Genomic DNA, 19,040 nt, shown 5'->3' on the forward strand with positions numbered 1-19,040 from the left:
TTTAAAAATTTTCAAACCAGATACAAATGTTTGAAAATTTGACCAAACATTTTGATACAAAATAATAGAATACAAAATAAAAATGAAACTGTTCGTGTGTAACAGCATCACTCACAAACGGCTGGACGGATTCGCCTAATTTTTTTTTAAATTTGTTCGTCTTGATCTGTAGAAGGTTATAGGATACTTTTTATCCCTTTCCCGATTCAGAATTCCGCCCCACTGGTTACAGAAATACCCGTAAGAAATGCATTGCAGCAAACATATGTTATTAAGTGAAAGAGTCTTTTCAAATTTTTTAATCAGCTGTTCTTTGTAAACATATATAATGCGACAAAAAATATATTTATATATAAATTTCTTTACACTTATAGTTTTAAAGCATAGAGTAAGCTTAAGAGAAACGACAAATTTTGTTTAAAACTGTTTTCTGCAATCATAATATATAAAAATGAATGTTTGTGTGTTTGTCCTTTATAGACTCAGAAACTATTGGACCGATCACTATGAAAATTTGTATTTTTCTATGTAGAAGGTTTATACGCAAATGCCCATTGATGTAACTAACCACCAGGCTGTACTGCAAGATATAAAAGTTATCAAAGCGCCTGCACATTATAAACTGCAATTACAACACAGTAGTTACGTATATTAAAATATCCAAACACTATTTGAAGGCAAAGAAATATACGGGCAAAGCTTAAGAGACGCGTGCGAAGCCGCGGGAAACAGCTAGTAGAATACAAAATGGTGGTAAGGAAACTTTTAGGTGCATGTAATAATAAACAGTTGCAATTTACCTTATGCTGGAATCTCCGAGAGATATTTAGGATTTTCAACGATCACAACCCCCAGAATCCATAACCACTACAGACCAAAAAATGTATGTAATATATATATATATATACATATATATATGTGTGTATATATATTTATTTGTTTATATATATATATATATATATGGCTATTTTAACAACTACCAACCATAAATAAAAGAAACAAGGTTTTTGTTATTCCAGGTTTTTTATCTACTATTATTAATTTGATCTATATTCTTGATATTTAGAATTGCTATTTATCGTTACAATTTCCATTTTTAATATTTATTTGCATTCCATTTTTTATCACTCTTACTTGGTAATGTCTTATCATTACTGCTTATAAAGTATATCTGTATCCGGTAAAAGGGGTTTATATTAATATAATTTTAAATGAATACAAAACAAATTATTACATTTGTAAATTTATAGTGGCAAGAGAATAATGTACGCTACATCAATACGAGCGCAACATTCAGCGCCGTACGACTGGTGCGCAGTAACATCTCGCCACAATGTCCGGCTGCACGCAGTTGACACAAAGACCCTAGTAGACTAAAAAGAACCTCTGAACAGTTTAAAAGTAGGTCGTTGTCTCAACGACCCTCTTACTATATTTTTATCCATTGAGTTAAAAATGGGTTGTTGTCGCTACGACCCTTCTTCACATTGCTTATACATTTCTCCATTTTGGTCCGTTGACACAAAGAATGGTTGAGTAAAAGACCTGGTTCTTTCAATATAAGCATATAATATAATTTAGGGTCGTTGAGACAACGACCCATCTTTTGAAATATTAAACTAAACTGGCAAAAAGTGGCGTTGTTGCTACGAACCCAGTTGAGTAATTGACCCTTTTTCATTCATTTTACTGGGTCGTTGTCACAACGAACCTATGTAAGAAAATCTTAAATATCAAAATGGGTCGTTGTCTCAACGACCTGTAGACTAAATGACCCTGTCTTATTTGTTATTTTCTCAGAAAGGGTCGTTGAGTCAACGATTAGTAGTGTAAAAGACCCGTCACCATTCTAAGTCAACTTGGTTGGCAAAGCCTGGACTCATTCTCTTGAAAAAATTCAACCAGATTTCAAAATATGACTGGTTGTAGTAGTTAAACTTGTTGAAGCAAATTCTGATTATGCTTATGTGAAATTTCCTGATAGAGAGAATCTTCTATGTCTGCTTAACAATTAGTTTTCAAAGTTTGAATATCATATAATAAACCCCAAGGTGGTACTATACACAGTATACCACATTAATTTTAAAAACTATGAAGATGGCACATCTGTAGCAAAGTAGATAGGGGTAGTAAATCCTTGTAAAGTATATTCCTCAAAAAGTCCCCTAAAAAGCTTTTCTTAAAATTAAATATTCTAAATGAACAAAGTTCCCAAAGAGAATCTTGGAAAAACAACTTTATAATCACTAAATCAATGCAAAAATGAAAGGCCTAATTCTGGAAGGTATCTTAATACTTATACCATGAATAATTTTCAACCACTCTCCATTAAGAACATTGGCAGAGCTCTTTAACAAAATACTGGACATTTTATGTCATCAAATCAAAGGCCTTGGCTCACAGGTATGATGACTCCTCAGGCTAAGATCAACTTCAATGACCAATAACATCAGAAATAAAAATGTGATGATGGAACTTACTAAGGCCTGTGACTATCATCATGGAAAACTCAGGCCTGTTGACACATACCTTAGGGATATTCTTGCTGTTCAAGAAATGAAAATGGTATATTATGCATACGTGCAATCTCTTTTTGCATTTGGGATAATTTCTTGGGGGCAGCTTATAAATCAAGATTCAAGATTCAAGATCTTTATTTGTTGTTAAACATGATTTACATGCAATAAACATCGTCAGTAATATGAATGGCTTAAAAAATATTTAAACTAAGAACTTCTTATTTCAGTATTTGTTAATTATAATCAATTGCAGCAGTTATATACATTTTTCCTTACTTAGTTCTCTTTCAATTTCTTAATTTTTAATAATTAATTAACAAATTTAAATAGAGTAACAAGAAGCTAACAACAAGAATTAACAGAAAATATTAACAAGATTAACAGTGAATAACAAAACAATAACAAAAAGCCTATAACTAGTGAATTAAAATAATCGAGATAAAATTGGTAAAATTAGTCAACAATTTAAAATAAACTACAACAAATCAACAGTAATGAATGTATTATCCTAATTTCAAATCAAATCTTGATCCTCTGTTTACGGTTCAGAAATCAATTTTGAAAGTAGCTTTTAAAAAATGTTATAGTTTTTCAACATCCATTTTATTTCAAGAAACTATAATGTTTACAATAAGAAAACTTTTTATAAAATCTCTTTTAATACACATGTATAAAAATGTTGATGATTTATTTGAAAGAACTCAACACACCCATAACACACATTATTCTAGATCAACAGGAATTCTACCATTGCAATTAACTAAATCTTATTCAAACACCAACTCATACAATATAGCTCACGTGCTTTTTATAAATATGAGTAAACAAACAGTTTCCAAATTTTAGTTTTTTCAATGAAATTTCTACAATTATTTTTAAAAGGAAAGTTAACCAGTGGTTATTATCATTGTCTATTGAGGAGGCAGAGGCAGTGTTGTCTATGAATTACGGGCGGACAGTTTGACATGTAAACAGCCACTCCTATCTATCCCATCATCATTCATTATCACTACCCCATTATAATCTGCAGTGACCCTGCTTATTTACGTCGCTAATATGTAAATGTTTTTAAAATTAATAATATTCAATGCTTTAAAACAGGTACAAATCAAAATTACACGGTTTTTTTTTTCCTTTTAATATATTCATTCCATATTCACGTATGTATGTTGTATTATTTTGTATTATATTTTATATTAATTAAAAAAAAAATTTATATCCAGTCCGTTATTTCTTCAGGCGTGAACAACTCGAGTCTGCGCACAGGCATCATAGCCCATGCAAGCCCATTTCCCGAGGACAATGTTTTATACATGATGTTATTTTAATGATGTTTATTCTATGATGATTATTTCTTATGATGTTTATTCTTTGTTCACATTTCAAACTCCGTTCGATAATGTACAAATTTAGAAGTTAATTGTACAGTTTGGATTGTAATATTGTACATATATTTGGGAATTAAATCAATTCATTCATATGAGGGGTGAACAAAATGTGACTTGAAGGACAAAATGCACATACAAACCAATTGTTTCTGAATAGCGTTTAGTAGTCAAATTAACTTCTATACTTATCTAAACTAGTTTGTCTAATGCTTCAAGTACACTTTGAAGATGTATCACTAACTATAGACTGAACTGCTTTTTTTCTTGACGCCCATCTTGTATCTGATTCCCTTTGTAAGAAGTAGCCTATTATTTCAGTGACTACCCCTTATCTATTGGGGCTTACACTGAATATCTTGTACAGTCTGTTCACACAACTATAGAATGTACTGCTTTTGTGCAACATGAAGCTGAAATTACTCCAACCAAGTTGAGAGTATGAGCTGCAAAGGGACTGATTTATTCTCTAAATGTGCTTATACTCCTGCAGTTTTCCAAACATACTGCTGGTGTTATTATATCCTTGTTCAATACAGTCAGCTATAAGTAACCTGTGGTATTTCAATCTTGTAACAAGATGTCCCAATTTTAGTAACAACTAAAAAAAAACCTATGAACCTTTCCTGAATGGTTTATTTCCTAGACGATTCATTTTTATGGACATAATGATTAGAGCATGTTTTCTTAGTTTGATACATCAGGAGTTAAAACACAAACTATCAAAAACTGATTATTTATTTCTTTTAATATTGTTTTCAATCAATTTTTCTCAAACATACATAGAAATTCAGTTTGGATTTTGTGAGACAAATAATGAGTTTGCAGTCATTCAATTGATTTTTTTTTTACTTTTTTCGTATTCTTCCAGAAATGTATCATTATGAAAACCACTTCAACACATCCTAAAATTTTTCTATGACGCAAGACACCAATCGTTGAAGAGACAGAGAAATAGTCACATCCAAAAGTGAATGGAGCAAGCGGATCATTATTTCTTTCTGTAGCTATTTTTTTTAAATCTCACAATCTAGAGCTCCAGATCCTGTTCTAATTGTTCTTTCTAGATTTCTCCATTGAATTGTTCCTCTATAAATCTTTTTATGAAGACTATGTCAGGAACCTGACATGCTAGACATATCTGTATGTAAAAGTTTATGAAACGGTTCAGACACTGATATTCATTCTAAACAGATGAGGCGTTCCAATCTGTTATCAAAAAAAATCTAAAGCTTGCTCAAATAAACTTGATTTTTCTCACATATTGTGTGCTTAGGCCTGTTTTGAACATGGGACTGTTTATGAGTTCTACAGTACAGATGTTATTTTCAGCCAGTGCAGGGATCGGTGAGATACAAAGGTAAATGAAAGTTCTCAAATTAGTAACTATAACCTTACAGTTTTTGGTCCAGTTGATAGTGGTATTATCACTAGACACGGTATAGCATTTATGTTTCAGTTCATTATCTGAATTATGTTTTATTTTGCTATGTTTTGATATAATTTATTTGGCTGAATAATACATTTTACATAGTTTTTAATAAATGTGCATCGGTTGTTACTCCTTCTTTTGTACTATCACTCACTATTTTTAAAAGATTCAACATCCAGTCCTTGTTTTAGGATTGACTGGACTTCGACTACAGTTTAATAATGACTTCTTTTAAATGTTCCTAGTCACTAATCTCTGTAAAAAAACCTAGACAAGCATTGTATGTCTTAACAATATTATAACCAAAGACTAGGTAAAGAAGCCAGGTGATGCAAATATTATATGTTGTTATCTTATAAATAGAAAGAACAAAATGTGAAATGAAACACTCATAGTATATGGGAATATACTGCAATAGTAAATACAAAATATTTAATCTTAATAGTGATTTTAATTTTAATTACTTGTTTACTATCTCTATGTAATAATGTAACATTCAGAAGACTACTGATTAGTTAAGCAGGCTGATCTTGTGTTTTTTTATTTGGTTGAACTCTTTATTATTTTTAAATTTTGTAAGTAGTGAGAAAGTGTTTTACTAGATATTCATCTAAATTTTAATTTAGTATTATCAAATGAAATTTTGAGGTGTCATTCTATAAATTCGTTTTCAGAAACGTTAGACAAAGGGCTGGTTACAAAATAGTTTTAATGAGCTAAAAATGATTTCTTGTGTCTCATGAAGGCTCCTAATTATCAATAAACTTATAGTTAGTTCATTTATAGCATACCAAGGGTTAACTGGAAACACCTTATGACTAATAATATGCAATGTTACCTCTCAATGCACAAAATAACAATTGTACGTCTCTCTAGAAGACTTCTAACTACGTACTTAAATAGTCTGTTTATAGTGAATCAAAGTTAATTGGGAATACCATACTATTAATAATGATTTTGTTCAAAATAATGATGCTGTGTCTCATGAAGACTCCTAACTATAGACCATTTTATAGCATCTCAGGGACTGTAATATTAATTAGGAGTACCTTATGACTAGTAATACACAATTTTGACATTTATACAATAAAGAACGATGTTACATTAATGTGCCAAATAAGGCTCCTAACTACCTATATAGTCCATTCATATTATTTCAAGAACTAAATTAACATAATCAATTTGATTTAAAACTTTTCAAGTAGAATAGTTAATTTTTAAAGAAACTTTCATGGTTATTCCTAAGAATTGGCATGACTTTATAGTATTTATAAAAATATTTGGGAAATTTTATGTATTTTAGTTCATTATATTTTTATAAAACTGTAAAACTTAAGTTATATAATTCTGAACCAAATGGAAATATTCACAATAGTACAATACAATAGTATTGACCTACTTCAGATTACATTTAAGATTTTATTTGAGTTTTATGATATTGAGTTCATGGTACACAAAACATTAAATCAGAATATATAGATAATTTAGTAATTATTTGCTTCACTTGACTTAAATCCAGTTTTTAACAATTCAGAGAATATATAATCTGCTTTTTATCTTTATAACCGTACTGAATTTTGTGTAATTAACTTTTTTACTTTTAAATTAAACTATATTTTTATGTTTTCCACAAGAAATATGAAACAACTATTTTTGTTCATAAAATTTTTTCAAAATTAAATGTATAATCTACTGCACTGCTATCTACAAATGATATTGTAGGTATGTAAGTATGATATTTTAAACTGAAACTCAGATTGACATCATTAACATAAAGAAGTTCTATAAATAAATTTCTGATTTATAATAATAATTGTATATTTTACTATTTTTAGAAAACAATTTTTTCAATGTTGGGAGAGGAATTATTTTGGATTTAAATTTGTTTTAATATTCACTGAACCTTGATGTTTGTTTAATAATCAAGTCCATTTATTAACATCTATAAGCAATTAAATAAATAGTATTAAAATGCTTAATATTACATAATATATCTTGAGATTACTAGAATTAAATCATTTATAATCTTTGGAAAGTTTTTCCAATAATGTTTTGTTCTTGAGCTTAATATTTTAAAACTTTTACAACATTTTGAGCCATTTTCAAGACTATTTTGCATTCTTTACTACATAGGGTTGCCCGTGATAAATATAATTATGGCAAATATCTAAAAAAAGTAACAAAGAAAAAAAATAAAACCAGAGGTATTCACAAGATTTTTATGCTAAATTTAATACAAATAAGATAATTACTTGATTCAATTCATTAAAATAATAATGTTTATTAATATCTACTTTAACTTTCACCTTGAATAAGACATAAAGTGTTTATTAGTTGTGTTATGAGGAATAACACTACTTGACCTTGGTATTAATTAGATGTGTTGATAGTAATGAGCCTTCTTCGAAATCAGCTGTTAAGTGATAGTAATACTTGAGAATCAAATTTTGCTTTTAAACTATTACAACGACAGCATCTACAACGTGAGTGAAGAAGGTTAAGTGTTTTCTTTATTAATTCACTAAAAGGATTCTTTGTTTCATAGAAACAGATGAATTCTGTAAAACATGTGATATGGTGCTAGTATCGTGATATCATCACTTTTAGTGTTGGTGGTGAATGTGATACTGCTTATCAGTATTGTAGTATAATAATCAATAACGTTCTTATCTTTTATCATACTTAAAATGTATTTAAATAAATCATGAAATTAACTAGTAATTCAGTAAGATTGTTTATATGCTGTGAAAAGTTCTCAATATTGTCTTTCAACAGGTTTTTAATCATTAGCCAGAACACTGTGTCAACTGTTAAAAGCTTAAATACTTTATTAAATTTTACAAGGTTAGCTTCAGTTTATACTAACCACAAAAGAATGCGATTTGTGCAGTTCAGGTCTTTGAAAGGTGGACCACAGAGGTTAGGTGTACAACTTGCTCTTGAAGGAGATATAATTGATATTAGTGCTGTTGATTCCTCAATTCCGAACAATTTAGTCCAGTTCATTGAGGGTGGACCAACTCTTCTTGAGAAAGCCAAAAGGTAATTAAAGTTATTTATTGAAGTCTGATTTAATTTTTATATAGAAATCAATCAATTTAAAAACTGTTATAAAATGTTTAATAACTAATTATTGCAAAAAGATAAAAATTGAAATATTGAACTAAAATACTGAGATTAAAACAAATTTTTCAGTGTATTCTGTACACAACTTGCGTAGACCTCGATAAGCGGACCTGGTTTTGATATATCAAATAACAGAACTATCAATCATTATCAACGTATATAAAATACTAAATTAATGTCATATATTTCAAATTAATAGTTTAAACAAGTATGTAATGCCATAAATAACCATTAATCAAACAAAAAATTAAGCAGGTGACAGGAAAAATGTAATTTAAATAATAAAAATAACGTAACAAAAACAAAAAAATCTTGAAACTGAGAAAAACAGTAAATCATCTTTTAGTGTTATTTTGTATAGTTTTATAAATTTAACTATCTTTTTTTATTTAAAAGAATTTTCTTATAGAACAAATTGTGTTTGGAGTGTTAGAATATGTGTACAGTTGGTGCAGATGGTTTAGTTATTGTTCAAATTAATTACTATTGGTTGGTTATATCAAAGTTGATAATAATTAAATATCATTTGGTAAATTCAATATAAACAAACCGGGTCGGCTTATCGTACTCTACTCCACAACTTTACGGGCTGGCAGCAGTATAATGATTCTGTAATCCTCTCAACTTATGAATATTTCTACTGTCTCTCTACCTCGAGATAAATAGTTATATGTGTACCAATATCAATAATGGACATGCACTCAGAGTGTGGAGTGGTCCCTCTTCTGAGAAGGTCCAGGTCAGTGTTCTAAAGAATTTGCAGGGATGTGTGTTTGTTCATAGCTTTAAGGTCACAGGTTTAAGTAAAAAAAAACATCACTTTTCACTTTTGTTACAGTACCGCTTCAAGTGGAAATTCTACATTCTTTAAACTATAAACATTCTGTCACAAGTTCATATGGAACAGTTCACACAGTCAACTGTTTCTGCAATGGTGGCTTTGTCTTCTTTTCAGATACAGATACATAGTACACTATCTATATCAAATTCCAACCGCAATGCTTCAGTAACGGAATTTCATAACAGTATTTACTTACAGAACATGTCTAGCATGTTTTACAATTAAAACAAATATAATGTGGATTTTATGGTGACATTGAAGTTCTTCAACAGTTTTAATTTTACAATAACAGTTTTAAATCTTGATATGATACGGAATGGGCACATAATATTGTTTTATCAGCTATACATATTTTTTATAATTTAATATAATATGAAGTAAAATAAAAATGGTTTGATAAAACTATATGCAATAGGCTATAAATTTTAATTATCCATCCCAAATTAAATTATGGAAAAAGTGTAGAGTTTTGTTTTATATTTTTCGTCAATGTACCCATTTAGTTTATGAATTTACTAAGAAAAGTATATATTAAAAGACTTGTATACTAAAATACTATGATTGGCAGAATTGTTCAGGAAGGAAAATCTACCAATCAGCTGTCGGAGGTAGAGTTGCTTGCTCCTATCACTCAACCAGACAAGGTACTCTGTGTAGGACTTAACTATAAAGCCCACTGTGATGAACATAACAAGCCATATCCAGTTGAACCCTGCATCTTCAACAAATTCCCAAGCACAATCATTGGCCAGAATGGCAAAGTCAAGCATCCACTGAATACCGAGGTAAGTATAGTTTAGTTTATAGTACACATGAAGCAGACTAAGATAGAAAAGTACTGTTGTCAGCAAGAGTACTGTTTTAGAATAAAACAGTAATTGCTGTGTGTGTGTGCGTGCACGCGCACGAATGTTATCATGCCTGTCCATAAGTAAGCACCTCTGAAAAGAGTGATTCTTGTAAAATAAACTCTTCATTATACATGGGAAGTTTCCTGTTTTGTGGATTATCTGTGGTTGACAGTGCATAGAGGTTTTTTTTATATAATGTATCTGTGCTATTATTCTGTTGTCATTGCCATTTTGTTTCCTTCCACTCTTCATTCCATCACCATTAGAACACAATAACGGTCTTATTCAATATTTTTGAGTAATTGAATAAACTTAAATCGTAGAAAAAATTGCTTTAAGTAAATATAACAAAACAAAAGCTTGGTTAACAAATTTTGTTCTAAAAAAACAAAACAAAAGCGTTGTAAGGGCTGTAAAAATGATAGTTTAATTTATTCAAAACGATTGTATATTAGACTTTTATGTCCTTATCTACTATTTGTTATAGTATATAAGTAGGTGTGTACTGCCAGTGAATCCAGTATATCTTGTCTCTGGTAAGGTAAGTTGGTAACATATTCTAAATGGTACCACCAAGCTAATGAGACAAAGTTTTGGTAAAGCTTATGTACTTATCAATTATTAAGTTTTGATGCTGAAGAGACAGAGGGAAAGAGCTGTCTACTGGGATTATAGTCAAGAAGTTAATGCAGTACATTATAATAGATCTAAACCAGAAGCTTTGTAGCTAAGTTTTTTGTAGTACATATAATATATGACAATAGACTACTTACATGGATTGTTTACTTACTTATCTCTGGACATCCTCAAATTTGAACAAACGAAATTAAAACCATTTAGTAATTGCATTCCTATACTATAAAAGAGGTATTATATTGAATAATTAAGATGGATTTGGCTTGGTAGTGAATTCCGTAAAGAACATGAGCTATCAGGGTTGTCTGTGTAATTTTATTCATCCCTGAGAGTTTGAGTTTGTAGCTCCTAGAACTTATTTCAAGGATTCTAATTAATATGCAAGTATGGTTGTATTTAAAATGTTGACTGTGATAGATGCCCTAGTGCACTTGCTGTCTTATGAGATTACTTACCATCACTTAGTATAGACCAGCAGTGAAAGTGTTAAGAAATTATTTGAAATATTTCAAAATATTAGTCATACTACAATTAAATTGATTAATTTTATTATTATTAAATTAAAGTTACATTGTTTCAGTGCCTTGATTGGGAGGTTGAACTTGCTGTGGTGATTGGGAAAAAGTGCCGTAATGTCCAGTCAAGTGACGCGCTGGAGTATGTGTTTGGTTACACCATTGCTCAGGATATCTCAGCAAGAGATTGGCATACTCCAGAAAAAAACAATGGCCAGTGGTTGTTGGCCAAGAGCATGGACACGTTCTGCCCACTTGGTCCTGCAGTCGTCTTCAAGGAGGCGTTTGGAGCTCCCAATGATAAAAATATCAAATGCTCTGTAAATGGAAGTGTAAAACAAAACTCAAACACTAATGATCTTGTCCATTCTGTGGAGAGCCTAATCCAATATATCTCCCAGTAAGTTTCTGTGTTTGTGGTAAAAATATAGTTTTATTTTTTTATTGGTAGCACCTAGGAAAAAAGGAATTATTTTATGATATGACTATAAAGTGTATTATTGGCTGGCTTCCATATATTTGGAATCGACTATTAGTTATTTATTTAATCTTTTTACAGAAAACAGCCTTAAGTAGTTAAGAGATTTTATCAAACTTGTATTAAAAATTTATAATTTATTCATGTTATTTGAGAAAATGGCCCTTAAAAAGAATAATACACTAATGAAATAAATGTGTCAGCATTGAAATCTTAGAGCAATAATTGTCTTGGCATATTCTTGTAATGATACAACTTTTACAACACAAAAACAATTTGATTTTCTTGTTATGTTGAACCTACTGTCATGACAATTTATTTATTGGTCAATCCATATGAAGTAATCCAATGAAAGTTGCTTGACCATTTTTAAATATTTTTATTTTTGTTATATGTTTTTAGTATACTTATGAGATTCAAAATTATTTTTAAAGAATTTAATCTTTTGCCATTTATGCGTAGTGTCCATATTTGCTCATGAGAATCCACACATGTAATAATATTATAACCACCTATATAAAATCTTTTAAAGGCGGTTTTAAATTTTTACTGAACAAAATAGAGAGGTTTTTACAAAAAATAATGTTAAAGTCTTATTGAACAACTAAATACAATACTGTGTTATATTAAAAAAAGACTGATTTACTTAATTCTAATTTAAGTTATTAGATCTTCAAAACACACTTTTAAAGTTCAACCACAACCAATGAGCCATCTTTAAGCCTCAGCAGAAAAATATTAGTTGAATTCTTAGATGACTAACAGTGCATGATAAAAATGTTTATTAGTTTAAAACAATATATTTTATAAAATGTACAGCAGAATTAGCTACTCACTACGTATTACTGTATATACAGGGTGTTTGAAAAGTATGGGTACGGCTTAATATTTTAAAAACCATAGGAGATAACATCTACAAACTTTGCACAGTGTCATATGACTATGTAAACTATTTTTCCTTGCTATTACCATGACATGCCAACCATGGGGGGACGGCCACAGAGGAAAACATGGAAATCTTAAATTGAAGCATGGGTCGAGTGATACCTCATTTGAAAGAGCTCACTTAGTAGAGTTGAATGCCGCAAACCGCATCTCAAAAGGTTTATCCAATCAGAAATGGCGGGTTGTTTTAGGTACACATTGTGAAGTACATTATGCGCTGCCATTTCTGACTGGATCGTCGTATTCTGATGCGGTAGGCGGCGTTTCACTCTACTAACCAATGTGTTTTCACTGACTTTTTTTAATTAGCAAATTATGTCAAAAATTATTTATAACACAATAAATAAAACTAAAAAACATCGGTATTTATTGTGTTAATGTACTTCACAATGTGTACATAAAACAACCCGCCATTTTTGATTGGATAAACCTTTTGAGATGCGGTTTGCGGCTTTCAACTCTACTAAGTGAGCTCTTTCAAATGAGGTATCACTCGACCCATGCTTCAATTTAAGATTTCCATGTTTTCCTCTGTGGGCCGTCCCCCCATGGTTGGCATGTCATGGTAATAGCAAGGAAAAATAGTTTACATAGCCATATGACACTGTGCAAAGTTTATAGATGTTATCTCCTATGGTTTTTTAAATATTAAGCCGTACCCATACTTTTCAAACACCCTGTATTTATTTTATTCTCTCAAATGCATTTTGTAAATTGAAGAACAGTTTAAATTAAAGTACATTTGTAAATGAGACAGTGTAGTAAAATTGTAAAACTGCTCACATGCCTAAGGTTTGTATGAAATTCGTTTTTGTTGTAGACTGTTGACTTTGCTGCCTGGAGATGTTATCCTGACTGGGACTCCCAGTGGCGTTGGTTTCTACTGCAACCCTCAGCAGTTCCTCACTGTGAGTTGATAGTCTTTTCTCTTTTAAAGTAATAATTACTTCCTGGCTAAACAGTGCATTATATCTCTTTAGATACATTTGTTGACAAATGTGATTTTATAAGATAAAAGTAAACTGAATTTGGATTACAAGAATTTGCATGTAAAGTATGATCCACATTGATTATTGTGAGTGAAAATAATTTTAAGGCAGAAAAACTATTTAAAATATTACAAAAACAACCTTAATTAGACAGTAAACATACCATTCAGAAGATCAAACAAGATCTTGAAAAGGATGAAAATGGTTTAATTATAAGTTTAAAATTAAATACCTTAAATAAAATGAAGCTCTGTTTATGATAAATAATGCAAGCCTTCTTGTTTGTCATTTAGTGGTTTACAAACAGAGGCTTTTAAATGGACAACAAATGAATATAAGAGACTTAAAAGTCTTGATCAAATGGTATGAAATAGGCTGTTAAAAATGCTTTTAATAGCATATTAAATAGTCCTTAACATTAATCTCTACCTTACAAAACACACTTTACTCTTTGAGCAATAATTTTGTGTTGGAACTATTAATTGACATTATTTGTGTGTTATTTTGAATTAGCATATTTGTTTGAATATTGATCAATTTTGTGTTGTTTTGTTTATTTTCCAGCCAGGTGATGTGATTGAAAGTGAAATCAGTAGAATAGGGAAGTTGGTGAACTATGTTGTTTGAACCAATTGCAATTATTCATGCAAACAGAACCACAATTTAAAATAGAAATTTGGCATACACATTTTATGTCAAAACATAAATCTTATTATTTAGTGAAAACTTTTGGGGCCACAATAATATGTATATTTTTGGGATTTCTTTCCATTTTATTTTTTGACTGTAGAACACCAAAGTGTTGTCAGTTTGATTCTGTCACCGCGACAATAACGGGTAATGCTGTTTGTTTAGCCATGTAATACTTATATAAAACAATGTAACCATGTGTGTTTTTTTCAATTTCTTTTGTAAACTTGTGAATTAGTTCATAGCATAACAGTCACAGGATTAACTACTTGTAGAATAAAAATTGTTAGCCAATATAAAACAGTCTTCCATATTTTTATATTAATAATATTAATATATGTTGTATTAGTATGTTGTTGAAATGTTTCAAATAATTGTTACCAATAAACTTTTACAATTTTAGCAGTTTTCGTTTTACCTGATCAAACTACTGATTGTTATAAATATTTCTGATCTGGCAATTGAGACAATTCCTCATGAACTTCTAGTACAGCATCAAGAACATAGCCAGGAAACTTTTGGTCATGGGGGGTCAAGACAACTGATATTTTTCCAAAGTGGACAGAAAGTAAGAGCCTGTTTTGTTCCTCAAAAAGTTCTTGATCCGTATCTATGTTGAGAACAATTATTCAGCAGTACATGTCAGTAATACTGAATTATTTAAATAATAATAATCGTTAATAATAAAAAGTAATTAAAACAAATGGAAATTTGGAGGTGGTCCGGACTCCTTGGACCCCCTCTTTGGCTACGTCCTTGTACAGCGTTCTTAGTTTGGGCTTGAGAGCTGGCTCTTATTCCGAGAACTTTCCTCGCCAGAGTAGGGAACTATACTCAACTATAACTTCTAGTAAGTGATAATTTTTGTATAATGACGCACTTATTTATATCTGCAATCATTCTTGCAAAAGCATGTTAAGCCTGATTAACATAATTTTTTCCATTAGTAATACATCTCAAAAAGTTTGAGCTGACTTTAACTATTCTTTTCATAATTTCAAGTAAGAATGTTAGTTTATAAAAACTCAGAGAAATGTCTGTGATAAGGTTTGACTCTGGTCACAAGATTCAGATAGATTTTCATTGCAGTTTTTGACGTGGCTGTTAGGTTTTCATATTTATTTATACTAATTAATTTAATTTACATATTAATATATTTTCTTACCGATAACCAAAATTGTGTATTTTATTTAGAATTGCTCATTGTCCACCATTGTTTGATACCATGTTAGTCATAAAGGAATCTATTTTCATTGTATCTTTGTACACACACACACATGTATCCCAAATTATAGTGGTCCGACTGTGAGGTAAAATAAGGTGACTTGTGTCGACCAATCACAGGTGTCCCTGAGATGCGGACGAGAAAAGCCCCCAGAGGCATCTCAGGCAGTTCTTTTACAGACTCCGTATCGCTCGGTCGTATGTTAAAACCAGCATTAGCTTAATTTGGGCCGTGCCCCCTTTTCCTTGTTGTTGTGAACCTTTGAGCCGTTCTATGGCAATTAGAAGCCTTGCCACTTCATCGTGTAATTGTCGTCAACCCCTTGCCGGACTTAATATTTTTAACGAGCCAAAAGGTAACTTTTTCCCTGTGGAACATCAGCGTTCATGAGTGAACCGAGGATAGTGTCCAGTGAATGTGGAATCTTCATACATCAACAAGAACTCCAACAGTGCAACATTCCTTGGAAGCAACCCAGGTCGAACTGCAATCAACTCAACTTCATTTGTGTCAAGGTATCAGACAATGGACGGTGCAAGGTAATAGTGCTTCATTATTCTTATGGTCCTTCGTAATAAGAGACAATTTTCTCCTCAATCAAGATTGTTAAAAGCTTCAACTAATTTCGGACATTATTTTGGATATTTTAATAGAAACGAAAACCATTTTAACTCTTTGTATTCATGATTTAACTGTGTGCTTTTGTCAAATAGTATGTTCTTTGATCTTATTCCGTATTTTTATTTTTCCCCATTTGAACTAACAATTATTCTTAGAAACTCAACAGTAGTTTTTAAAAATATTAAAAAATGAACCTCAATCTTGTAAATCAACGTATAGGCTCCATTTGCTCAGTTATCGAAGTGCAGAACTTTAATAGTTATGAAAACCTCAACCACTATACATTATATTGTTTCATTTTGAGTTTAATATTATACATATTTATTGGTCCTTCGAACATTTTTATTGGTCCTTCGACCAGTGGCATTTTGTAATTTATGAGCACTGAACCACCTAACTTTGTTTGTCTTTAGAGTATGTACTTTACTACCTTTGAAACACGTTACGCTCTTCAGGTGATGATTAGATATATCTGTGTAGTGGTAAGTTATTTTTACAGCTATTAAAAAATAAATAAATTATAACGTAGAGAAATATAATGTGTTTTTATTCAGCAAAAAAAGAAAATGTTTTTGTACTTCCCCTTGAGTGTTGTTTCTTTATTGAAGTTACTCTGGCAGTTTTTCTCTTCTTACCCTTTTCTGTAGGCTTGTAGGAGTGTTTAAGTTTAACAACAAACCACTACCATATATTGCTCGCAGCAGTGACACAGTGCAGTTTTCCAAGTGAGTGATACTTTTCTTTTGTTTTAGACAGTTCAATAGCCAAAGAATTGATTCAAATATTTCAATACTATGATCGACTTAGGCACTGAACTAACCTATTAATTGGTGTATACTTTGACAATATACAACATTGGGTTGCCAAGGTACATTAGTCTAAAGTAGTGCTTAATAAATTACGACTTTTATCACCTCACAAACATCAAAGAAATCAACCTTTTCTTGTCAGGATTGATTAGACAAGAAAATAACCCTGTCACCGTGATGCTGAAAATCTGTTGTGACAACCCTGATATCAAGACCAACCCAGGTCATCTTGAGGCTCTTAATACACTTCAAGATGTCCCTAGGAGCTGAAAGTTTCACCTCAGAAGGTTTTAGAAAAACCCTGTAAAAGTGATATATGTCCCACCTTTAAAAGGTGGTAGTTAAGTGGACAATGTCCAGTAACATATTGGAGAATAATCAGATGTCTGTCATTTGTCTCAGACCTGGGACACTCCAATAGAGAGAGATCTCTGGAGCCACCCGTTTCTTAACAGTCTTCATGACCTCACACTTAGCCAAACTATAAAAGGATTCCAGGCTCTAGCCAACCTAGTATTAGACAGTCCCAAATGAACTTGGACACTAAAGTGCAACTGCTGAGAGATCTCAGTGTAGCTTGACTGATCAATAGAAAACATATCCTTTATATCATTTCGATGGTTAAGGCCTTGCACTAGATATTAAGCAGTATTAAGCAGATATTAAGCAGATATTAACAGATGTAAGAAAAAAGTCACACATGGTTTGGAAAAGAAATGATGTTCATCACTATAATACAAGAAATAAAGATAAGTTAAATGTAGATAGAGCTAGATTAGGTAAAACCATGAATTACCATACAACCTTAGGCATTAAAATGTTCAATTTGTTACCTTATGCTGTTCAATCTTTACCATGTCAAGTTTTTAATAATAAATTGTATTCTTGGCTAAAAAATAGACCTTTCTATAATATTAATGAATATTTTAGCTGTGAGATCGTTCATAAGGATTTTTAACTTTAGATTAGGCTAGTAATTTAAGCCTTAATATTTGACGAAGCCTATTGTAATTTTATTGAAAATTATTAATGGCCAATAAATTGTCTATTGTCTATTGTCTATTAGGATTACCCAGATATTGCTAAACTTATATTCTAGAAACATCCAGTAATAAGGCTGTGTATTGATTAACCTGTTGTATAGCTGATTTCCACATCTAAAAAATGTTGTTAAGAATATCTGTTCCACTGTACCTCTTGGAGCTTTTGTCCTATAGATTGTAATAGAGCTATGGAATCTAACAGGTTGCAGGAGTTTTCAGAATCTGAGATCTTAACATCTTAAACTCCCAGTTTCTGAGATGTCTGGAGCTTTGGGAGTTTCTCTTCCCTTTTTTAGATTTCTAGTATCAACTCCTGGCATCCAGGAGTTTCTGGCATTTCATTTTTTGTTTGAAGTCCATCTAACCACAAAGCATTTACATTAGCTGTGTAGAAAACTGTTTTGACCCTTTTGTCCAATCGGTACCAACAATAATTGACCATGTCATCTAATCTAAGAATGTGCATACAAATTTTGGTTGAAATCCATATGTATCTAGGACACCCAGGATTTTTATTTATACTTTCGGCCTAGAGCTTTGCCTCTAAAGCCGAAAATAAGCTATCCTCATTTATCATTTGTTTCATAAAATGTTAGTTATGCTAATTTTAGTTAAGGCCCATGGCTAAACACAAGGCATCTATCACTGTTTTTAGGAAGCAGTTTCCTTATCTTAAAGAACACCATAAATCATCACATTGATATTTATTACATAAAATGCTCACGCTATTTTGAATAAAATCCATCTGAAAATGAGTTACATCTATTAGTTTTGTAGAAATTAATCCCGAGGATTTGCCCCTTTTGGCCCATAACAAAACTAGGTGTTGCCATTTACTTGCAAAACATTATTGATAATTTTAGCTTAAGTTTATCCAACCACAAGTTGTCCAGGGTAAATGTTTATAGAATGGTTTTAATCCTTGGACTCTGCCT

The 19,040-nt window shown here is 31.0% G+C and overlaps 1 protein-coding gene across 2 annotated transcripts; it reads left to right on the plus strand.

Moving 5' to 3' along the window:
* The first annotated feature begins 5,810 nt into the window (after positions 1–5,810).
* Positions 5,811–16,362, plus strand: LOC124359209 (fumarylacetoacetate hydrolase domain-containing protein 2-like). 2 transcript variants are annotated; one of them, XM_046811772.1, is made up of 6 exons: positions 5,811–5,911; positions 8,112–8,378; positions 9,872–10,088; positions 11,371–11,705; positions 13,549–13,636; positions 14,282–16,362. In XM_046811772.1, exons 2-6 carry the CDS (start codon positions 8,212–8,214, stop codon positions 14,342–14,344), a joined length of 870 nt encoding a protein of 289 aa, XP_046667728.1. In that variant the 5' UTR covers positions 5,811–5,911; positions 8,112–8,211; the 3' UTR covers positions 14,345–16,362. The 2 variants fall into 2 exon arrangements, with proteins under 2 accessions (XP_046667728.1, XP_046667727.1); XM_046811771.1 differs by lacking the exon at positions 5,811–5,911 and having other exon boundaries at positions 7,845–8,378.
* Positions 16,363–19,040: the final 2,678 nt, after the last annotated feature.

Source organism: Homalodisca vitripennis, chromosome 4 (assembly GCF_021130785.1).
Source record: "Homalodisca vitripennis isolate AUS2020 chromosome 4, UT_GWSS_2.1, whole genome shotgun sequence".
Taxonomy (NCBI): domain Eukaryota; kingdom Metazoa; phylum Arthropoda; class Insecta; order Hemiptera; family Cicadellidae; genus Homalodisca; species Homalodisca vitripennis.

What these genes read in the sequence shown, in the direction of transcription:
- LOC124359209 (XM_046811771.1), top strand. Translation starts at nt 8,041, where the DNA reads ATGAAATTAACTAGTAATTCAGTAAGATTGTTTATATGCTGTGAAAAG. An exon ending in CTTCTTGAGAAAGCCAAAAG is followed by an intron (nt 8,379 to 9,871) that starts GTAATTAAAGTT and finishes TATGATTGGCAG; the next exon opens with AATTGTTCAGGAAGGAAAAT. An exon ending in ACCCTCAGCAGTTCCTCACT is followed by an intron (nt 13,637 to 14,281) that starts GTGAGTTGATAG and finishes TTTATTTTCCAG; the next exon opens with CCAGGTGATGTGATTGAAAG.